General features: G+C 39.8%; 1 protein-coding gene across 1 annotated transcript in view; it reads right to left on the reverse strand.

The window, feature by feature from the left end:
• Positions 1-1,193: 1,193 nt before the first annotated feature.
• The window catches only part of LOC111970266 (caM kinase-like vesicle-associated protein), a 42,208-nt gene continuing 18,445 nt past the window's right edge, over positions 1,194-24,956 (reverse strand). The window contains exons 2-11 of the mRNA XM_023996919.1: positions 9,006-9,141; positions 8,726-8,857; positions 4,864-4,938; positions 4,436-4,574; positions 4,068-4,188; positions 3,827-3,902; positions 3,573-3,709; positions 3,123-3,201; positions 2,931-3,018; positions 1,194-2,749 (exon numbers count right to left, since the gene is read on the reverse strand). Coding sequence (XP_023852687.1) covers positions 2,432-2,749; positions 2,931-3,018; positions 3,123-3,201; positions 3,573-3,709; positions 3,827-3,902; positions 4,068-4,188; positions 4,436-4,574; positions 4,864-4,938; positions 8,726-8,857; positions 9,006-9,100 — 1,260 coding nt within the window. The 5' untranslated portion in view covers positions 9,101-9,141 and the 3' untranslated portion in view covers positions 1,194-2,431. The remainder of the gene's footprint in view (positions 2,750-2,930; positions 3,019-3,122; positions 3,202-3,572; positions 3,710-3,826; positions 3,903-4,067; positions 4,189-4,435; positions 4,575-4,863; positions 4,939-8,725; positions 8,858-9,005; positions 9,142-24,956) is intronic.

Consider the following 24,956-nt stretch of genomic DNA (forward strand, 5'->3'; position numbering starts at 1 on the left):
TACAGACGCTATAATGGCACAGATAGAGATACGTCCTCCATCTATCTCTATGGGTGGCTTCAAAACTGCGCTCCCATCAGTCATCTAGTGTATATATAAATTATTGGTCAAAACCATAAACATAAATGCTAGAATTGATAAATATATCAGTGCGCTGGAAAACAGCTTAAATCAACTTTACTCAAAAAACGATGCGCTAGATAAACTCAAGAAATGTTAACTTTTCTTTGATAAARTCGCTCGGCAAAGGTGTTCGAACGACGCAAGCTCTCGAGCGAGAGCAGCGTAGGTAATGTTATTTGGCGCCATTTGACATTAGTTGCTGTTCCTTTCATACTAATCGGATGCTTGCAAGCAAGGATGAAATTTAAGGGTTTTGCGCACTTGCCAGGTGGGCTTTTGGAGACAGCAATTTCTACGAGGCCGGTAACATTCAGGTTGAAAATCTGTGCCATGGGATGTTTAAAAATATACAATTTCACTGGCCTGGCAGGCTAYTTTTGCACTTTTTCTAATAGCCCAGTCAGAATAGTAGCCTTAGGCTAGCTTATTTCCATCTCTGCTCGCAAGTTTCTGTAACAATCTAGATAGCTAGCCAACCAAAACTATTTTACCCTGTGGAGAATGGGGCACTTGGATGAAGTGGAGCAGGAGGCCAGAAAAATATCTAATTKTACGAGTAAATGGAAACTAAAAAACAGACTCGTCGTTGTTACCAGCAACTTGGCAATTTACAGCCAGGCTAACCCACCAGCCTTAGCATATCATGTTTTGTGACAAACCTCAACCTGTTACCTTAGATAGCTAATGTAACAACAAAACACCACAGATGAATATGATTATATTAACACATGGAAAACGGCTTAAATTGGTTAGGGGCTCGTAAGTAAGCATTTCACTGTAAGGTCTACACCAGTTGTATTCGCCGCATGTGACTAATACAATTTGATATATCATATAACTTATGTTATATATTAACTTAGTTATAAGTCTCAAAATTAAGTATATCAAACGTTAGTCAACTTTCTCAGTGCATCCAGTAAAGACAATCACATAACTCGCTTGCTAGCTAGCTAGAATTCACTTTTTGTGTGTGTAATTTCAGCATCCCCGATGCAGGATTTGATGGAATGAAATGAGGATGATATGTTGGTATACATTGTGCATCAAAAATATAACTTGTGAATCACCATTCATTTTATTATAGATTTCAGTCAAGGAATACAGAAACAAAATATGAGGGACGTTACTGAAAATACAAGAAAATGTAGTCGCTAAATAAATACATAATAATAGCATACTTATAATAGCATACATTAATCTTGTAGCATACTTTTAAATGTGTGAGGCTTGATAAAATCATTGCTTTGTTTTGTCACATACTTGTGTGGTGGCTCCCATGATATGAATAAGTGAATTAAGAATATATTTTTCAGCTTTACAGGTATTCATGGGAAAAGAGGAAAAAACAATAATGTGTCAAGTGTATAATCTGCAAATGACAAATATTTTCTACTGTCCCATACCTCCATAGGAACCAATTTTTTAAACAATGACGAATGTCATCATGAAAAGCAGTACGGTTAAATTAGCTGGTTATGGCATATGGGGGAAAAAACTCATACTGATCAGTCACAATTAAAGTAATTCAAAAAAGTCTGTTTTATACAGCATTACCAATATTTCTCAATTCATAGATTTACATAATACTTTGGCAACCCTTCAGCTCAGCTAAAAGATGCTTAAAACATAGATACCACACCGTGTAACAGGCTTGACACTACCTTAAACTAATTACATACAAAATGAGCTACTATTRGCAAAATCTTAATAAAGGCCTGTACATTATTTTATTGGGACCATGAATCAACCAGACAGACTTTCTCACAGGTTTCTTTCGTCTTTTCATAAACTGGAGTATGAAGACAATATATGCAGTTATTAGTTGCTTTGAGGATCATTTCTCACTAACATATCGACTAGGGTACAGTAGCAAACAGATTTAGAAATGGCCTCTCTAAGAGATGGAACCAAGGAGGCAGGACATTACAAACATGTACTGTAGGTGTCTAAGAACTGCACTAAAGGCGTGATTCAGATTCAGACAGATACATTTCTAGAATTGAGATTTCCATGAAATTAAAAGTAATTAATTGAAGAGAAAGTTTGAGACCGAGACATTTCCTAGACCTGCTCAAAACAATTAGTATTCCTCACACACTTTGAACCATTTTCAAAAGGATGAGTATCCTTAAAACTGGAGGGGAAAATAGTGAGAGAAAACAATGCTTAAGATAGACAGACCATCTCAAACAATCACAGATATAACAGACCGAGTGAGATGTTGCTGCACTAATGCTGCAAGGGGGAGTGTGGGGCGGAGTGTTATTAACAGGGTGTGTGTGGTGGGGTTGTACTGGTGCTGCTCTGTCTAGCCATTCTGATCGTKCTGTGTTTGTGGGGGTGTTTGGAGGGGCACTGCGGCGTCCCCGTTACACCGTTGCAGGGGATCTGCCTCTTGCTCATCAGGAGTGATGATGGCGTGTGAATTCTGTGAGTCAGGGACCTGGAGGGTGACCGTGGCCCCTGTGCTGACAGGGGTGCCCTCAGGAGCATCAGCTGAGTGTACTGGAGTGTTGCTGGAGGTGACAGGGCATGTAGAGCCCCCTGGAACCGGGCTGGAGGCCCCTGAGTCCCTCTGTTCTGGAGCTCGAAGCATCTTCATCATTGTTGTGACCCGTACAGCTTTCTGTGGAAGAACAAGACCATAGAAAGATATTTTTAGAACGCTATCATCTAAGTGAAGAATCTGTGCAGTGAATGAATAGAACTTCATATGTACAACATTCATACATTATGCAGGGCAGCCAAGTTAAACAATGATTGTAAAATGTACCAAAAAATGTTTGTTTGACAGAAAGGAAGAATACCTTCCACTTGGCTTTGGCAAAGTTCTTTTCAATTTGCCCACACACTCCATCCCTGATGTTCTTATCGGACGCTGCATTCCCAGAAATCCTGAAACAAGGGACAGGTAAACAGAAAACCAATCAAAACACATACACACACTGTACACTTAAGACAAAAATTGTTATGTATTTTAATCTTGGATCGATCCATACCATTCATGGTTGATGGCCTCCTGTGCAGTCAGTCTTTGATCCTGCTCCACTTCCATCAGACTTGCCACCAGGCTTTTTGCTGTACAACAAATAAAAACATTTAATAAAATGTTATTTGTCACATGCGCTGAATACAACAAGTGTAGAACTTACTGTGATATGCTTACTTACAAGACCTTAACTAACAATGGAGTTAAGAAAAATATTTACTAAATAAACTAAAGTAAAAAAATAAAAGAGTAACAATAACGAGGCTATATACAGAGGGTACCGGTATCGAGTCACTGTGCGGGGGTACAGGTTAGTCGAGGTATTTGTATACATCTTCTCTTTCTTCTGGTGCAACAGAAGTAGACACGCCTAAAAACCTTCCTTTTCCCATCTACTGGTTCCTAAATGTGCTACGTAGTACTGCATTTTGATTTGATCTCGAATTATAGTGTTTTATACCTGAGTCAGAGATATCATCCCAGTACGGTGAGTCAAACTCATAGTCTCCTGACAGAATCTTGCGGAAAAGATTCTTGTCGTGATTATCATAGTCGTCATCTTCCATTTCGTCATAGAAAGGGGGGTTTCCAGACAGGCTGGAGAAAGAGAAAACAAGACAGAGTTGATAGRCACCTGAGATGGACGATAACATGAGTACTGTATGGGCAAGACACTGTAAACTCTAGTGAACTGAGGTGATAGAGAACACTCACAGAATATACACAATGACCCCGATGGCCCAGCAGTCCACTGGCCTTCCATACCTCTGACGTCCCACCACCTCAGGAGCTGCAGTAAGACACACACAATCCAATATTCATGAATAGAAAATTGGAATGCTCAGGAGGTAGCAACATAGTATATAGCTCTAAAGTTGTCCAAACACCATTACTGTCATGTCAAACCCATTTGCCCCCATACGTCTATGATCTGCCCCCTTCCCTAACAACTCACCAAGGTACTCTGGCGTTCCACAGGGGTCCTTGATGAGTCCGTTCTCCAGCTTGGCCAGGTGGAAGTCACTGATCACTATTTTGGAGTGCTTCAGGCGATTGAAGTACACCAAGTTCTCCAGCTGTGTGAGACAAAACAAAGTGTACTTCTGAATAGATCTTTTTGGTATGCAGAAAGAATGACAAAAATATACATAATTGGCAGGTTGGACAATTACTCAGGGTGCCATATAATTCATGTTCTTTTAATGCAGAGGGCAAAGTAGCTACATTTCTTATTTCTAATGCTGTCACCCGAGTGAGTGGCCTATGGTGTAATAACCTCTATGAAACACCAGATGGGGGCAGTGTGCRGAGTGTGCAGTATACCTTGAGGTTCCTGTGGACGATTCTCTGGGAGTGCAGATAGGCCACGGCTTCCAACACCTGTCTGACAACGTTGCTGGTGTCCCTCTCTGAGTAGTAGCCTTGGTCTAAGATCCAGTCAAAGACCTCTCTGCCTGTAGCTCTGCAGATAACAACATCCAGAGAAAACCACTGTCATGTGTCATATTTCTAAATTGGCCTCTTGCAAAATTCAACTCTCAGATGAGTTTACTAAAATGAGATTCTCCAGGAGAATATGTAAAATAGACATTTCACACAGGGGTTGAGAAAGGGAAGTATGCATTGGCAAGTCTGCAGGACATAGGTACACTCCCTAATGGTGTAATCATTGGAACGGAACCATGATGACTTCAAGAGAACAAATAAAAAGCCCTAACCAATGTCACTCAATAACCTCCAATAACACTCACAGCTCCAGGAAGAGGAAGTACTCCTTCCTAGTTTCAAAGACATCAACCAGCTGGAGGATGTTATGATGTTTAACCCTGTGAAAGAGGGAGGGAGACACAGGTGTAAACAGAGAAAAACAAAGTCATATAATGAGCAATTTTAAACCAAGATTAACTAGGTATCATTAAGACATAACATTTGATCAAATTTATTAGTAGTTTAATGATTTAATAACCATTAGAGAATTGGACCTTTTCCCATTCAAGTTAAATTCAGATTATGAAATGCCTACTCATGCATTGAATAAAATCAGTATAGACAAAAATGGACATTACTTGTGATATTGTATGAGTGACTTGATGATATTTTGATCTGTATGGAAAGTGGACCATTTTCAATTCCTGTGAAATTTGGATGAATTAATTAAATCTAGAGATCGGTCTCCTTACAGCAGTAAACTAATGTGTGCTAATAAGACATTTTATTTGGTCTTTCAAGGAATTTTGATTGGCATATTCTATTCAAAAATGTAAGTTAATGTCTAAATTAATTTAATCACCTAAGTATTTTAATTACATTTGAATATATATTTTTTTCAATTACAGATTGGGGTCTGTGGCTCTCATTACAGATCCTACTCCATGCTTATTTCAGACTAGACTGCTAAAGAGATATTGCGTTACTGTAACTAGAAAAGGTACATTTCCTTTGCTTGCTTCAGAGTTTATGGTAGTCGAAGAACTTTCCATTGTTAAAGGCTAATGGAGAATTCAATCTGAACAGGAGTGGTGTTATGGGAACGTAATGGGGATGTTATGGGAACAGTATGTGTAACTTCAGTAATTAGTAACAGTTATTAAGTCATTTCTGTTAACTACCTCTATGGTGTTTTTTCCATTTCAATTGCATAAATGTGAAATTTTAACACAAAATGATTAATGCATTTTGTATTCCTTCCATTCTGCTAGCAAACGGGCAATCTTTGGTCCCGCTATGCGGGTTGGATGTGGCAGGGCTTGCAAACCATTACAGACTACAAAGGGAAGCACAGCCGAGAGCTGCCCAGTGACACGAGCCTACTAGACGAGCTAAACTACTTCTATGCTCGCTTCGAGGCAAATAACACTGAAACACGCATGAGAGCACCAGCTGTTCCGGATGACTGTGTGATCACGCTCTACGCAGTCGATGTGATTAAGACCTTTAAACAGGTKAACATTCACAAGGCCGCAGGGCCAGATGGATTACCAGGACGTGTACTGCGAGCATTGACTGACCAACTGGCAAGTGTCTTCACTGACATTTTCAACCTCTCCCTGTCCGAGTCTGTAATACCAACATGTTTTAAGCAGACCACAATAGTCCCTGTGCCCAAGAACACTAAGGTAACCTGCCTAAATGACTACCGACCCGTAGCACTCACGTCTATAGCAATGAAGTGCTTTGAAAGGCTGGTCATGGCTCACATCAACATCATTATCCCAGAAACCCTAGACCCACTCCAATTTGCATACCGCCCTAACAGATCAACAGATGCTGCAATCTCTATTGCACTCCACACTGCCCTTTCCCACCTGGACAAAAGGAACACCTACAGTGGGGAGAACAAGTATTTGATACACTGCCGATATTGCAGGTTTTCCTACTTACAAAGCATGTAGAGGTCTGTAATTTTTATCATAGGTACACTTCAACTGTGAGAGACGGAATCTAAAACAAAAATCCAGAAAATCTCATTGTATGATTTTTAAGTAATCAATTAGCATTTTATTGCATGACATAAGTATTTGATCACCTATCAACCAGTAAGAATTCCGGCTCTCACAGACCTGTTAGTTTTTCTTTAAGAAGCCCTTCCTGTTCTCCACTCATTACCTGTATTAACTGCACCTGTTTGAACTCGTTACCTGTATAAAAGACACCTGTCACACACTCAATCAAACAGACTCCAACCTCTCCACAATGGCCAAGACCAGAGAGCTGTGTAAGGACATCAGGGATAAAATTGTAGACCTGCACAAGGCTGGGATGGGCTACAGGACAATAGGCAAGCAGCTTGGTGAGAAGGAACAACTGTTGGCGCAATTATTAGAAAATGGAAGAAGTTCAAGAATGACGGTCAATCACCCTCGGTCGCGGGCTCCATGCTAGATCTCACCTCGTGGGGCATCAATGATCATGAGGAAGGTGAGGATCAGCCCAGAACTATACGTCAGGACCTGGTCAATGACCTGAAGAGAGCTGGGACCAGTCTCAAAGAAAAACCATTAGTAACACACTACGCCGTATGGATTAAAATCGTGCAGCGCACGCAAGGTCCCCCTGCTCAAAGCCAGCGCATGTCCAGGCCCGTCTGAAGTTTGCCAATGACCATCTGGATGATCCAGAGGAGGAATGGGAGAAGGTCATGTGGTTGATGAGAAAAAAACAGAGCTTTTTTTGTCTAAAACTCCACTCGCCGTGTTTGGAGGAAGAAGAAGGATGAGTACAACCCCAAGAACACCATCCCAACCGTGAAGCATGGAGGTGGAAACATCATTCTTTGGGGATGCTTTTTCTGGAAAGGGGACAGGACGACTGCACCGTATTGAGGGGAGGATGGGTGGGGCCATGTATCGCGAGATCTTGGCCAACAACCTCCTTCCCTCAGTAAGAGCATTGAAGATGGGTCGTGCCTGGGTCTTCTAGCATGACAACGACCCGAAAACACCGCCAGGGCAACTAAGGAGTGGCTCCGTAAGAAGCATCTCAAGGTCCTGGAGTGGCCTAGCCAGTCTCCAGACCTGAACCCAATAGAAAATCTTTGGAGGGAGCTGAAAGTCCGTATTGCCAGCGACAGCCCCGAAACCTGAAGGATCTGGAGAAGATCTGTATGGAGGAGTGGGCCAAAATCCCTGCTGCAGTGTGTGCAAATCTGGTCAAGAACTACAGGAAACGATGATCTCTGTAATTGCAAACAAAGGTTTCTGTACCAAATATTAAGTTCTGCTTTTCTGATGTATCAAATACTTATGTCATGCAATAAAATGCAAATTAATTACTTAAAAATCATACAATGTGATATTCTGGATTTTTGTTATGACTGGGTGGCTGGGGTCTGACAATTTTTAGGGCCTTCCTCTGACACCGCCTGGTGTAGAGGTCCTGGATGGAAGGCAGCTTAGCCCCAGTGATGTACTGGGCCGTACGAAACTATCCTCTGTAGTGCCTTCGGTCGGAAGACCAAGCAATTGCTGTACCAGGCAGTGATGCAATCGGTCAGGATGCTCTCGATGTTGCAGCTGTAGAACCTTTTGAGGATCTCAGACCCATGCCAAATCTTTTTAGTTTCCTGAGGGGAATAGGCTTTGTCATGCCCTCTTCACAACTGTCTTGGTGTGTTTGGACCATTCTAGTTGTTGTTGATTGGACACCAAGGAACTTGAAGCTCTCAACATGCTCCACTACAGCCCCGTCGATGAGAATGGGGGCGTGCTCGGTCCTCCTTTTCCTGTAGTCCACAATCATCTCCTTCGTCTTGGTTACGTTGAGGGATAGGTTGCTATTCTGGCACCACCCGGCCAGGTCTCTGACCTCTTCCCTATAGGCTGTCTCGTCATTGTCGATGATCAGGCCTACCACTGTTGTGTCGTCTATTGTTATTATTGTTATTTTACTGCTGCTCTTTAATTACTTGTTACTTTTATTTCTTATTCTTACTAATTATTTATTTTTTAACTGCTTTGTTGGTTAGGGGCTCGTAAGTAAGCATTTCACTGTACGGTCTACACATGTTGTATTCGGCGCATGTGACTAATACAATTTGATTTGATTCCTGTTGCATTTCAGATGCCAAGGGTAAAGCTCTGAAATAATGCATAAGCCAAACTGAATGTAACTTACATCTTCAAGATCAGGATCTCATTCTTGGCAGCTTTTCTCACTTTCCTCCCATCCTTTTTCAGAAACTTTTTACAGGTGAACATTTTGAGTGTGTTCTTGTCCTTTGCTCTGAAGATCTCACAGAACTCCTCCCTAAACAAGGACCACACACAAGAGCAAACAAAATAAACATTTCACTAAAAGCTATACTGAATGGAAGAAGCATCCTTTTACTATTTAGTTAAAGTCCCAGACTACAGAATGTAAGAGTCATTGTGAAGCATTGTGAAGGAATACTCACGATTTGACAATTTGTCCCAGGTCATATTTATCAGTCACCTCTGAGGGATTGTTGTAATCCTTCTTCTCCCCGAGTGTCAAACAGCCAAATGGCATGGCAGCTCCTCAGCTACACAGGGAGATCACACCAACACCACCTGTTACCAAGACATAGCATATTGTTGCTACAATAGTACACATTGTACAACAGTAGATACCAAGTTCCACCTCACTACTAAACAACTTAAGAGCACCATGACCTAAGCCTATTGTATATTACCTTGCTGTTCTTATACAGTATACAGCATGTACACAGCATATGCAATGCTATGACAAAGAATGTAGCATATCATTACTAACAACTGCAGATTTTTGTTGTTTTTAAATCAATGCTTTCAATCCATGCACAAAATAGGCAGAGGAACATCATGCACTTATCGTTTTCAAAATGTGTTTATCGAATATGCCCGTCATATATGCCCGTCACTTTGGACTCAACATTATTCACGATAACTCTCCTGCAAAAAGATTGAACTCTCCAGTAATCTGGAAGGCTGCTTTCTTTTCACTCAATAGTGAGTCAGACAGCCCTTTACCACCTTGGTCTGCTCTCTGTATCTCAGAGAGACTACTCTAAAAGGATGTAGCAGTGGGGAAAGCAATGGGGGAAAGATGCATGGAATAAAAGACAAGCTGGCAAATGTCTCAATGTAATAGAGATTTTTATGAATTTAGGATAGCTTCCTGTTTTCTGTTCTAAGTAACTCATTTAGCTATTAGGCAGAATGGCAATTTACAACCTTTTAAAAATTACTTTTGGAACCGAATTGGTGTTCATAAATGTCCCTGGTCCAACACGTACACACTATTCAGCTTTGGACAATTCATACCACCAGCAGCAGCAACAGATTTAGTTCTTTCTGAACAGAGCATACAGTTCCCTGAATACATAAATATGATCCTCTCTGGATGGGTGTCTGGTTGCTGAACAACACTGTTGATTTGGCAGTAGAAAGCAGAGTGAAATAAAGTGGGAGGATGAGGAGGAGAGTGCATTTGACTGAGGTGCCATCTCAGTGGAGTGTCATCAGTCATGTCCCTATTAAGAGAAGAACAATTATGGCTCATCTCTGGTGGAAAATCAATGTGAGTTTCACTCCGTGGTAGAGGAAAATAACACGTCCTAATGGAAGGATCACGAATACATGAGGAAACAATGGGAAAATTAATGATAAACAGGAAAGGCATTTGGCCTTTGTAAATGAGCCATTATACCAAAGCTGCAGTAATAGCTACTGTAAAGGCACATYATTTCAATCAGTTCTAATCTTGTTGTTGTATTAGGAGCAAAATAATTGTTAGGTACAAGCAGTGGTGTAAAGTACTGAAGTAAAAATACTTTAAAGTACTACTTAAGTCGRTTTTTGGGGTATCTGTACCTAACAATTTATATATTTGCCAACTTTTACTTCACTACATTCCTAAAGAAAATAATATACTTTTTACTCCATACATTTTCCCTGACACCCAAAAGTACATTTTGACAGGAAAATGGTCCAATTCACACACTTATCAAGAGAACATCCCTGGTCATCCCTACTGCCTCTGATCTGAAGGACTCACTAAACACAAATGCTTTGTTTGTAAATGATGTCTGGGTGTTGCAGTGTGCCCCAAACCGTTTGGTTTGCTTAATATAATATATTTTTACTTTTYATACTTAAGTACATTTTAGCAATTCCATTTACTTTTGATTCTTAAGTATATTTAAAACCCAAATACTTTTAGACTTTTACTCAAGTAGTATTTTACTGGGTGGCTTTCACTTTTACTTGAGTCATTTCCTATTAAGGTATCTTTACTTTTACTCAAGTATGACAATTGAGTACTTTTCCCACCACTGGGTACAAGTACAGTGTATGCAATAAAAACAGTCCGTTATTTCAGCAATTTCAACATTTATCATCCAAAAAGCCCCACAACATGTAGCCATTGTATAGGAAGCAACCGAAATGCAAAGATCTAGGTGAGTAATTGAATTGAGAAAAAATCTCATTGGGTAAACACGACAGTACAGTCATTTTCTTCTGACAACACTCAGACCGATCATTCATGATGTATGAGGCATCTGCTGTGCTCAGTGTGAACCTTCACTCACGGCTGGGAAGCAGGTAAATGTCTAAACTGACAAAAGACAGGCAGAGGAGTCTATTGATTACGGTTCAAATCAGAAATGTGAGGACATCTCCTGTGTTTGTGACCTATTGTTAGCAGTAAATAATGTCTTGGAACACGCTGCAGATATTTAATAGCCTGGGTGCCAGTCTGTTTCTGTTCTCTTGCCAACTCCTTATGGAATTGTCATGGCTTGACAATGACAATGGAATAGGCAAAAGCACAAAACATCTGGGACCAGGCTAGAGATTTAATGGGCATTAGGTAAATGTTAACCTGGGTCTAAAGCTCTGAACCATGGGACCCGAAGGAATAACTCTCTCTAAATGGAAGACCCCTAAGCCATTTGAGATAAACAAGCAACTTAAGAAAGTGCTTTATTAGAACACGGCTGAGCAAAAGCCTGCTTTTCCACTGACTAGACCAGGGGTCGGCAACAGGTGGCCCGCGGGCCAAAACCGGGCTGCGATTGATTCTTTTGGGCACCCCCCAAAGATTTTTGCAAAACAGACTGTAAAATCGCTATGAATTAAGCATAACATTATTTGAATTTAGGAAATCTGTTCCCAAGTATTCCCACAAATAAAAAGAGAGACATGCGATCGTATCTCAATCAGGGCTGTAGTGGAGGGTAAACACACATAAACGCCATTTACGCAACTTTTTATTTGTGAAATAGCGTTTACTCACCTTTTTATTTAGTTAGTTATCGTTTACTCAGTTATTATTGTGTTCCCAATGTTGATTAAACCTCAGAACGCTAATATTCTTGATCTGAGTTCTAATCACGCCTGCCTATCTGAACGAGTGGAATCATGATTCAGGTATGCTCCTTATGTTTGCCTGCTCTCCCCGGATTTGCCTTGTTAGCAGAGCATTCACTACTCTGTCCAATGGCAAACTTCGCCCACGGCACAGGCCGAGACGTGAAACATTCTACCTCAGTCCACATCAACGCTGGCAAGTACAGATGCCGCAAACAGTGGGTTTGTGAGATGCTTGACATAAATACATTTTTTAAACGTCCCTCGACTCCTGTTGGTAAAAATAGTAGCTGATAGTTCAGTCAGGTGGCCAGCTAACTCGTTAGTTCAAGCCAAGGGCTCTCGCTACATATAGCTAGCTAAGTGGCTAGAAGTTAGAAATTAACGTTAAACAACGCCTGACCTCAGCAGGAGCAGTTTACTGAAATTAAGCTAGCTATAATCTTAGCAAAAGATAGGCTACTATAAGTTCTCATAACAAAATAACTTTGCTTTACAGAGTACTGAGACAGACAGTGGTGAGGCAGGTTGCAATGCAGGAGGAAAAGGAGACGCAGAGAGGAAGGAAGCAGAGGGATGTTAGTAGTACAGTGGTTCCCAAACTTCAGGTCAGGGATCAATGTGGGTTCCCCTGAGAGAATCTGTAATCTTATCAAACACATGTATAACTTGTTTCTCTTCAAATGGGTCTAGAATACAACATTTTAGTGTAAACTAAGGGCCTTTTACACTGTTAGAATTTACTTTTATATAATTGTGTTGGGACAGCCTATGGTACCTAAAATGTAGTGAAATGTAAAGACAATTTAAATATAAAGACAATTTAATATTATTCTCATGTATATAAAAATCTATTTTTAAAATAGCTTTACAGAGTGTAGTGATGAGCCAGACAGTGGTGAGGCTGAGGCAGGCTGCAATGCAGGAGGAGACAGAGAGAGAGAAAGCAAGCAGACAGAGAGGCTGTTGAGTAAAGCAACACCTTCACTAAAAAAGATAATCTGTGCAATCAAACAATACAGTTCTAAAAATGTAATATGTGTTGGTTTATATCGGTGGTTGTTCGTCTTACCCCAATCGCCCACTGGAGTTGATAGTTTACCCACTTTTTTTACCACTACATCACTGGTCTCAATGTAATCAAGGTATGTTTTGGCTCAACTGTGGTCATTTGCAAATGATTATACTTACAGTATGATCCAGCCCCCCGACCATCCACTCTGACAAAAATCATCCCGCGGCTGAATCTACACTGAACAAAAAAATTTACACAACGTGTAAAGTTTTGGTCCCATGTTTCATGAGTTGAAATAAAAGATAACAGAAATGTTCCATATGCACAAAAAGCATATTTCTCTTAAATTTGTTTACATTGTTGTTTGTGAGCAAGTCTCCTTTGCCAAGATAAGCCACACCTTTCAGGTATATGGACCTTTAAGAAGCTGATTAAACAGCATGAACATTACACAGGTGCCCCTTATGCTGGAGACAATAAAAGGTCACTCGAAAATGTGCAGTTCGGTCACTCACCACAATACTAGAGATGTCAAGTTGAGGGAGCATGCAATTGGCATGCTGACTATAGGAAGGTCCATCAGAGCTTTTGCTAGAGAATTGAATGTTCATTTCTCTACCATTAGCCACCTCCAACGCCGTTTTAGAGAATTTGGCAGTATGCCCAACCGGCCTCACAACCTCAACCCACGTGTATGTCGTCGTGTGGGAGAGCGGTGTGCTGATGTCAACATTGTGAACAGAGTGCCCCTTAGTGGAGGTGGGGTTATGGTATGGGCAGGCATAAGCTAGGTATCTGTACACAATTCCTGGAAGCTGAAAATGTCCCAGTTCTTCCATGTCCTGCATACTCACCACCATGTCACCCATTGAGTATGTTTGGTAAGCTCTGGATCGACAGTGTGTTCCAGTTCCCGCCAATATCCAGCCACTTCGAAAAGCCATTGAAGAGGAGTGGGACAACACTCCACATGCCACAATCAACAGCCTGATCAACTCTATGCGAAGGACATGTGTCGCGCTGCATGAGGAAAATGGTGGGCACACCAGATACTGACTGGTTTTCTGATCCACGCCCCTACCTTTTTTTTAAGGTATCTGTAACCAACAGATGCATATCTGTATTCCCAGTCATGTGAAATCCATAGCTTAGGGCCTAATGAATTTATATAAATTTCCTTTTAAGAAGTATAAGTTGTTGCATATTGCGTTTATATTTTTGTTCAGTGTAGTTGCCTACCCCTGGACTAGACCACGTAAAGAACACACTCCATTGTCTAGAGGAGCCCATCTCCCAGAATAGCACTCTGGGCCAGGAGAGAAGACTGAAGTATCATTTCAGAGCCAGAATGATTGCATCCAGAATTATTTTTCTTTCTAATAAACTCACAAAAAGCCAGAGCCATTAGCTATCTACACAGTCTACACTCTGGCAGAGAAGTCTGTTTTTTTTGCTGTTCATTACAAGAGCTTTCAAAAGCAGTAATTAAATTCCCTGTACCCATGGTGCTTCAACTCTAGCAGCAGCCCTGCCTGCGTTGGTTRGGAGCGGAGCAGGCAATATCTCCATCTGACTGGTAGACTGATAGTAATCAGCCAGGAGGGGGAAATAACGAACCCTGTGCAGCGAGAGAGAAGAGCGCATAGTTCTGTTTCAGGTCGTGAATCAATCATCTGCACGGGAAGGAGAGAATGAGTTCCTGGAATGAAGACACAGAGGAAAGGAGAAGAGGAGGATGAGTGTAGTGTGGGCCACAGTGGGACTCATTACTATATAACTACAGGATCAGGGCTCCAGAGATACATACTGCCTGACTCGTTGACTGAAAAGCACAGTGAAGCTGATAAACTGGAAATCAGCCTCACCTCATGCAACTGGTAAAAATACATGGGCCATTTGTTCTGTGTTCTCATATCTCCTGCAACTATACTAATATAATTTCTGTTTAATACTGTATATCTATTGTCCATTCATAAAGAGAGTGGTACTAGTCCATAGTGTATGCTGATCCGGACCCACTCCACAAGAGAGACAAACCCATTCCATGACAGAAGTCATCTACACTGATTCTACAGTACCTCTAGTAAATGTAGCCTACTGTAAATGTATCCTACTGTAAAATCGATAACAAAAGAGTTTAGAATTAGAAAACAACGGGGATGATGACATATGATTGTCATGTCCATCTAGATTTTAGCTGTACATTTGATAGTCAGCTCTGTAATGGATAACACTATAGATCTTTAAGTGGGTCAAGTCTGTCAAAACCTTACTCCATAGGTTTTGGATTACCTTATATTCGACATCACTCCCCAAATGTTTGTCTTAAAGGCATTAGCTTCATGAACTTCTTATTTTGTGGCTATCCTTTGGCAGCAACACCTGCAGCGGTATGTTTGTGCCTGTAATCCTCTGTCAGCTTSCAGCACGTTGCATTTATATTCCATAGTCTAGGTGGTTGTATAACAGAGATAATATAACAGCGGTGCCAGCAGGTTTGCCAGCACATTTTCATAAGCTGCTTGTGTGTGAATACATAKATTTTTGTTTTTACCCTTTACCCCTTCCATACATACACTAAAATAAGCCTCTGAAAATGTGTTTCTGGTTGCTCTATAGTTTGCTTCGTCCCGCAAAGAGCCTAGTTAAATAAAGGTTAAATAAAAATGTTTAAAAACATTTGTTTAGATGGCTCATTGCAGAAGCCTCTGTAGCCCAGCGTCCTTGATCAACCAACCCTAAACTATTCGGTTTCACCAAAATAAAGTTTCCTGTCCACAGAGACATATTCAATATCTCTAGGAACAATCCCATTTTCCGCCTGTGGGCTACCATTGTAGTCCAGTCTAGACCACGCAGTCACTTGAGAGTAATCTCTCACATGATCTCCCACTTCTACAGGTGGAAAATGAGAGACCCTGTGTAAAAACGTATTTTAAACGCTTATTTGATAGTGAAGGACAGATTAAATCCGACAAATCGTAAGCTGTTGTTCCTAGAGATATTGTATATTAATGAGAAATGCTATTTTGGTGAAACCGAATAGTTTAGGTTTGGTTGATCAAGGATGCCAGGCTAAGGAAGCTTCCGCAACGAGCGATCTGTAAACAATGGCAGTATGATGAGGCCAGTACAACACCTGCTGTTCTTCCATAATGAGTTTTGAACTCCTAGCTAATTACCACTAAACCCCACTTTCACATCATCAGCACCTCCTCGTCACAGGGAATAATGCATGGTCAGGAAACAGGTAAACCAGGCGGGCAGGGCTGTTTGTGGGGAGGGCCTAGATAACTGGGAACATTAGGGAGTTGGAGTTAATAGAGCAGGCCACAGGTATCCTTTACACTTGTCCCTTTCTCCTAAACTGGATTTTCATTGTTTTAAAATCGCTCCCCTCCCAGTGAGCGAGTATCTGTGTATTATCTAATGAATATGTCAGTACTGCGTCCTCAGTACTATATCGGACACAATAGGAAAAATGTTAGATAGGGGAAGGGAGATATTTCATGTTCACAATACATTATCTGGAGCCCCTCCTGCAGTCTTCTTTAAATCCAGGTAAAAGAAGGCAGGTGTAAGAGTATAGCCAAATACATACATGCTCAAGTAATGTGTAATAATTTACAATACTTGTGTTATTGATAATGTTTAGTCTGTGCATGTGTGTGTGTGTATATATACACTAACTACAGTATGCACCTCCTTTATCTTGCACCTGAAAGCTGCAAAGCTCAGCATCACTAACTGGTGATTTGTGAGTGGTTTGAAGTCCAAAGTACAGTGTGCCACTCTTCTCCTGCTGAGCCCCCTTCCCTAGCATGGATCCTGGGGGAATGGTCCCTACAACTGCTGCCTGCCTGGCWCTCTGTATTACAGCATCTACTATTTTCTCACACACGCACACCAAATGAGCTTATATAACTGCTTCATAATGACATGCCGCCTTGTGACACTTAGTTCTAAAATCCCATTATGGTTTCGCAATGCGGCTCTTGTTCTAATAGTGAAGTGTCGGCTCAGGGGTCACTTTTGAAATTGGTTTTATGTCTGGTAAACCCCTTGTTCGCTTTTTATTATATTATTTTGTTTTCCTAGCAAAGCAACAATTAGATTCCGTTTCAGCAAACAAAATGATTGCGAGACACAGCATCAATCAATAGGTATGATATAGCTAACAGAGATAATGCTTAGCATAATGCAAAAACATTCATAATACTTTGCTGTATTGCCTGAGCCTCTGTGCTAAGTCAATCATGAATATGCAAAAAGTATTGTCACAACACCACTGAGACAAACAAGTTAGACATTGTTCTTTGTCAAAGACTCTGCCTTACAGCAATATCAACAGTCTGGAACAAAGTCTATTTAGGACTATAATTCAGGATGCAACAATCACAAAACTACAGCATAAACAAATGATAAATATACACTGAGTATACAAAAAGTATTAAAAACMTTAAGCTTTTTCCATGACAAACTGATCAGGTGAATCCAGGTGAAAACTATGATCCCTTATTGATGTCACTTGTTAACAGGTTTAAAGAAGGATTTTTGAGAAAATTGAGACATGGATTGTGTATGTGTGCCATTAAGAGGGTGAATGGGTAAGACAAAAGATTTAAGTGCCTTTGAATGGGGTATGGTAGTAGGTGCCAGGCGCAACAGTTTGGGTCAAGAACTGCAGCGCTGCTGGGTTTTTCATGCTCAACAGTTTCCAGTGTGTATCAAGAATAGTCCACCACCCAAAGGACATCCCCAGCCAAGTTGACACAAGTGTGGGAAGCATTGGAGTCAACGGYTGTGAAATAGGACAAATAAGCACCCAGCACATTATTATTATTATCATTGTTAAAAGATCGATGGATGACCAGAAAGAGGAAACAAATCATTAGCACTGGAATAAATGCTCACCTAAAATTAAACAAGGTCAATTTCTATGTTTCTTCTTGTTTGTATTTTAATCATTGGAAGAGAATGAAACGTCATTCATTACATACTGAAGCATAATGCCACAAGGCCAATGCTCCCAACATCCAAAACCATTTCCTATCTCTCCCCATTTAGTGTATTACCATCCTGTTTGTATGGTCATTGTCGGGAATTAATTCACTTTAGAAATTGTAGTCCATTCAGGTCTTTCATTGCTTGAATGGGTCACGRAAACAATTTTTTWAAACTATATGTTAGGAGGCAAAGCATTCAAAGGAATTGAAAATGGATGGACATTGGCAGAATAGTAAAGATTAGGTCTAGGATGACAAGATTGTCAATCTGTTGACTGTGACACCAAAGTGACAAGGAAAACTGTCAGTGCATATTCTGTTTAAAGGAGACACACACTGTCCCTTTTATGAAAGTTATGGAAGCAAAAGTAGACTGTGTCCTCACCTAACTTGCTGAAGATAATAAAAAGCCAKTTATTACCCCTCAGTAGAAAACATCCAGCTTTTTCAATAGAATCAATCATTTCAATATGATAAAAGATTCCTCTCCTTTTCAGGACGGGGAAGCCCTTCACTGTTGCTGATTTAGAAGGRTGGTCTTCTTTTGCTATTGAAAGAATTTCAAATTGAGCGAAGGCAGATTTTTTTCTTCCACTAATGGAAGTAAACTGCWTTTTTTTTTAAAGACAGTATCTGAAAGTAATGGCTTGGGAGCTACAYAGACTTCAACTATTACACTGTAGATATCTAATGATGGAGTAATATGGCTTCATGAATGGTACAATTGGGTGATGTACTGTCAGTGTTCATCTTTGACTGGTTGTTTCTAGGGAGGCACCGATATTACATTTTTGGCCGATACCGATATTTTCCTTGCCCCAAAAACGATACCGATATAAAAACAAATTGGCGGCCTTTTAAGCATTCTAGTACAGTTAAACAGTTCTCACTCACACACGCACAGGTCTAAGGCACTGTCTCTCAGTGCAAGAGGRGTCACTACAGTCCCTGGTTCGAATCCAGGCTGTATCACATCCGGCCGTGATTGGGAGTCCCATAGGGCGGCGCACAATTGTCCCAACGTCATCTGGGTTTGGCCGTCATTGTAYATATATATTTTTMTACCCCTCCACCACCCCCCCTCTTTCAAGGACAAATATCTTCGTTTTTTTACAGCTTTTTTGCTACATATACATACATTTMACATAAAGCAGTCACATAACAATAATACATTACCGAACATAAGCTCTTTAAACCCACACCTCAGCCACTCTCAGCCCATCCCACCTATCACCATAGACCACCCTCGTTTGGTTTCCATGTGCCATATATTTTTCAATTGTGCTGTGATGTTTTACAAAATGTATTAACCTTTCTAATCGTATATTATCCACAGATTGTGAACTAAAGATGAAAACCTTTCCTACGAGTATTATTATATTATTTATTGACTGACTATGGCTTTCCAAATCGCCCAAAACTGCCATTTGTAAGGTWAATTTTAAGTGCATGTTGTGATTTTTTTAACCATTCCTGAACCTGTGACCAGAAACAAGCTACATAGATCATTMATTCTGGTATTGCACCTATTGATTCTGTCTCTTTGCAACAAAATCTACAGAGCTGATATTGTTTTATGCCCCATATATATAGCATTCTTTTGGTGACAATAATTTATATAATAATTTAAATTGAAAAACTAAGTGTTGAATCACYTGTAGTTTTTTGTACCAGTTCATAAACCATGTACCATGGAATTGGTACATCAACAATATCCTCCCATTTATTTTGCAACCTGTATGGTGCAGCTGTCCACATTTTTGTCCTCAGATGAAACTGGTATATTTTTCTATTTATGTCAGTTCCTTTCAGCCAATTTGTATCTTTAATATATGGCAGGCAAACAAGTTCCCTACGTTCTCCCTTTTCCACTTGGATTTTTGTGGTAGAGCTGCAATCAGTTGGTTGTAAATTTGGATTGAGCAGATATTCCCATATATTTTCCATAACTGCATATGTGACTTAACTCCTCCATTTCTATTCATAATTTCATTAATGAATATATATATTTTTTAATTTCCATAAAGAACGTTTTTTTAAATTAAATCAGTATATTTGAGTTTAACCATAACATTGTTCTATCTTTCCTGGGGGATAAAACTGAAATTGTAACCAGCTTTGTATGGCTTATTTAAGACTTTAAACAAAATTTCATTTTCAATTAGTCAGAAATGAGAAGTTGTAATCTGWATGAAGTCAAAAAGGTAATTTTTGAACAAAGGATGAGGCTTAATAATATACTGGAGAAAATGTTGGGGTTTAAGTATAAATTATGTATGAGTGAAGTTTTTAGTGAGAGGTTTAAAGCTTTAATATTTAATAATTTTAGCCCCCCAAACTCATATTCATTATATAAATAGGCATGTTTAATTGTGTCTGGCTTAGCATTCCAAAATGAAATATTTTTTGCTCATGAGATAAAAAAAAAAGAAAGAGTAATCTGGAGTAGGCAGTGCCATTAGTAAGTAAGTAAACTGTGATAGGACCAAAGAGTTAATCAATGTGATTTCCCATAAATAGACAAGCGTTTACCTCTCCATGGTTGCAGAATCTCATCTATTTTTGCAAACTTTCTATTGAAATTGATTGTGGTAAGTTCATTTCTATTTTTTCAGATGTGACTACCAAGTGTGTCTACTTCACCATCCGCCCATTTTATTGGTAAACCACAAGGCAATGTAAACACAATTTTTTAACAATCCAATACGTAATATGGTACACTTGTCATAATTAGGTTTTAATGAGACTGTGCAGGGATCCAGAATGCGGACTTAAGAAATAACTAGAGTCATCMGCATACATTGACACTTTTGTTTTTATTCCCTGGATTTRTAACCCCTTGATGTTCTTGTTGGATCTAAATTTTAATAGCTAGCATTTCAATGGCCATAATAAATAGATATGGAGACAACGGACAGCCTTGATTTACTCCTCTTAAAAGTTCAAAACTTTCTGAGAAGTAACCATTATTTCCATCTGGGGTTGCTGTACATAACTTTAACCCATTGTATAAGAGATTCACCAACATTAAAGTAATCCAGGCATTTATATATAAATTCTAGTCATACTTTATCAAACGCCTTTTCAAAATCTGCTTTGAAGACCAGACCCGGTATCTCCGATGTTTCATAATGTTCAATTATTTCAAGTAATTGACTTATCTCCAAWATATCATCCATGTAAAAAACCTGTCTGATCAGGATGAACAATATCTGGAAAAAAACTTTTTTATTCTATGTGCTATGCATTTCYCCAGGATTTTCACATCACAACATTGAAGTATTAGAGGCCTCCAGTTTTTTAAATGGACTGGATCTCTATACTTACCACATGGGTCCTGTTTTAGTAGTAATGAAATCAAACCTTCTTGTTGAGTACCTGAAAAGTACAGTGGACATGGAGAAGACTGAAATGAAAACATGATAAAAATATTTTGTTTCCTCTTTCAAAATATAATTTGGTGAATCATGGAGAACTCCATTTGTAACACGTTTCTGTAAAAAGAAATTGGCCAAAATTCTATGTTGAAGATTCAAGAAAAATMTGGTGCATTTTTCACAATTTTCCATCCAATTTGCTTTATTTTTGTCTAACATTACACTTGATCGTTCTTGAATAAGTACCTCAATTTCTTTTTGTTTTTCCTCTAACCTATTTTGTGCCTCTGTAGTACAGTTTCCATTACCATCTACCTGCGCTGTTACTTCCTCCATTTCCTTTATTAGTCTAATCTCTTATTAAGACCTAAACTGCTTTTGTTTTAATGAGTATTGTTTTGAATGGCCTCTAAAAGTACATCTGAAAGTGTCCCATACAATAAGGAGATTTGCTGTACCTATGTTGTACAAAAAAAAGTAATTTATGAATTATTTTGTCTTCGTTAAGAATAAATTGTCACCCAATAGGCTTTGATAAAATTTCCAATATCCCCGTCCACTTGGAAAATATGTAAGAGTTATATGGAGGCCAATTAGATGGTGGTCCAATCGCATCTGGTCTCCTATTAATACTTTTTWAAACTTTTGATGCCAGCAAGAACGAGACAAGGAAGTAATCAAGACGGCTAGRTTGATTAAGCCTCCTCCATGTATATCTCACTAGGTCAGGGTTTTTCAACCTCCATATATCAACTAGTTCTAATGTATCCATGATCTTTGTGATCTTCTTAAGTGCTTGAGGGTGATAGTTTGTAGAATGATTTCCTTTACGATCCATTGAGGTACTTAAAACCCTATTATAATCTCCCACCATAATAATAGATTATTTCGTTGCTTGTGAGCTCAATAGATTATTATATATACTTTTGYAAAAAAGTGTGGATCAACATTATTTGGCCCGTAGAGATTAATTAGCTAGATCCGTTTTTGGTCCAATAGCATATTTAAAATAATCCATCTTCCTTGTYGATCTGTTTGCACAATCGGATCAAAATTTMTATTAATTAGTATAATCACCCCTTTTGAGTTTCTTTGCCCATGACAAAAATATATTTCTCCCTCCCAGTCCTTTTTCCACCCAACCTCTTTTAGCCATGATTTTTTTWAAWWTTTTATGATCTGCTAAGCCATTACAATTATAACTTGCTATACTTATTTTCCCACTTACAATAACAATCAATCAGCCWGTTACCAACGCTTAGTAAACTTCTGGAAAAAATTGTGTTTGACCAGATACAATGCTGTTTTCATAGTAAACTAATTGACAACAGAATTTCAGCAACCTTATAGGGAAGGACACTCAACAAGCACAGCACTTACACAAATGACTGGCTGAGAGAAATTCATGATAAAATGATTGTGGGGGKTGTCTTGTTAGACTTCAGTGCAGCTTTTGACATTATCGATCAGTCTGCTGCTGGAAAAACTTGTGTTATGGCTTTACACCCCCTGCTATAATGTGGATAAATAGTTACTTGTCTAACAGAACACAGAGGGTGTTCTTTAATGGAAGCCTCTAAAATATAATCCAGTTAGAATCAGGAATTCCCCAGGGTAGCCGTTTAGGCCCCTTGCGTTTTAATTTTTTTACTAACAACATGCCACTGACTGAGTAAAGCCAGAGTGTCTATGTATGCGGATTACTCAACAGTATACACGTCAGCTACTACAGTGACTGAAATGACTGCAACACTCAACAATGAGCTGCAATTAGTTTCAGAGTGGGTGGCAAGGAATAAATTATCCCTAACTATTTCTAAAACTAAAAGCAATGTATTTGGAACAAAAGACTCACTAAACCCTAAACCTCAACTAAATCTTCTAATAAATAATGTGGAAATTGAGCAATTTGAGATGACTAAACTGCTTGGAGTAACCCTAGATTGTAAACTGTCATTGTCAAAACATAAATGATGCAGTAGTAGCTAAGATGGGGAGAAGTCTGTCCATAATAAAGCGTTGCTCTGCCTTCTTAACAACACTATCAACAAGGCAGGTCCTACAGGCCCTAGTTGTGTCACATCTTGACAACTGTTCAGTCGTGTGGTCAGGTGCCGTGCTGCCCTGGCTCAGAACAGGGCAGTACAGCTGGCCCTTAGATGTATACAGAGAGCTAATATTAATAATATGCATGTCAAGCTCTCCTGGCGGAAAGTGGAGGAGAGATTGACTTCATCACTACTTTTATTTATGAGAGGTTTTGACATGCTGAATGCACCGAGCTGTCTGTCTAAACTACTGGCACACAGCTCGGACACCCATGCATACCCCACAAGACATGCCAGAAGAGTTCTCTTCACAGTCCCCATGTCCAGAACAGACTATGGGACGCACACAGTACTACATAGAGCCATGACTACATGGAACTCTATTCCACATCAAGTAACTGACGCAAGCAGTAAAACTAGATTTAAAAAACAGATAAAAAAACACCTTATGGAACAGCGGGAACTGTGAAGCAACAAACAGTGGCACGGACACATGCGTACACACACGATAACATACGCACTATACATACACATGGATTTAGTACTGTAGATACAGTGGGGCAAAAAAGTATTTAGTCAGCCACCAATTGTGCAAGTTCTCCCACTTAAAAAGATGAGAGAGGCCTGTAATTTTCATCATAGGTACACTTCAAATATGACAGACAAAATGAGAAAACAAATCCAGAAAATCACATTGTAGGATTTTTTATGAATTTATATGCAAATTATGGTGGAAAATATGTATTTGGTCAATAACAAAAGTTTATCTCAATACTTTGTTATATACCCTTTGTTGGCAATGACAGAGGTCCAACGTTTTCTGTAAGTCTTCACAAGGTTTTCACACACTGTTGCTGGTATTTTGGCCCATTCCTCCATGCAGATCTCCTCTAGAGCAGTGTGTTTTGGGGCTGTTGCTGGGCAACACGGACTTTCAACTCCCTCCAAAGATTTTCTATGGGGTTGAGATCTGGAGACTGGCTAGGCCACTCCAGGACCTTGAAATGCTTCTTACGAAGCCACTCCTTCGTTGCCCGGCGGTGTGTTTGGGATCATTGTCATGCTGAAAGACCCAGCCACGTTTCATCTTCAATGCCCTTGCTGATGGAAGGAGGTTTCACTCAAAATCTCACAATACATGTCCCCATTCATTCTTTCCTTTACACGGATCAGTCGTCCTGGTCCCTTTGCAGAAAAACAGCCCCAAAGCATGATGTTTCCACCCCCATGCTTCACAGTAGGTATGGTGTTCTTTGGATGCAACTCAGCATTCTTTGTCCTCCAAACACGACGAGTTGAGTTTTTACCAAAAAGTTATATTTTGGTTTCATCTGACCATATGACATTCTCCCAATCTTCTTCTGGATCATCCAAATGCTCTCTAGCAAACTTCAGACGGGCCTGGACATGTACTGGCTTAAGCAGGGGACACGTCTGGCACTGCAGGATTTGAGTCCCTGGCGGCGTAGTGTTTACTGATGGTAGGCTTTGTTACTTTGGTCCCAGCTCTCTGCAGGTCATTCACTAGGTCCCCCCGTGTGGTTCTGGGATTTTTGCTCACCGTTCTTGTGATCATTTTGACCCCACG

This window comes from Salvelinus sp. IW2-2015, linkage group LG1 (assembly GCF_002910315.2).
Source record: "Salvelinus sp. IW2-2015 linkage group LG1, ASM291031v2, whole genome shotgun sequence".
NCBI lineage: Eukaryota > Metazoa > Chordata > Actinopteri > Salmoniformes > Salmonidae > Salvelinus > Salvelinus sp. IW2-2015.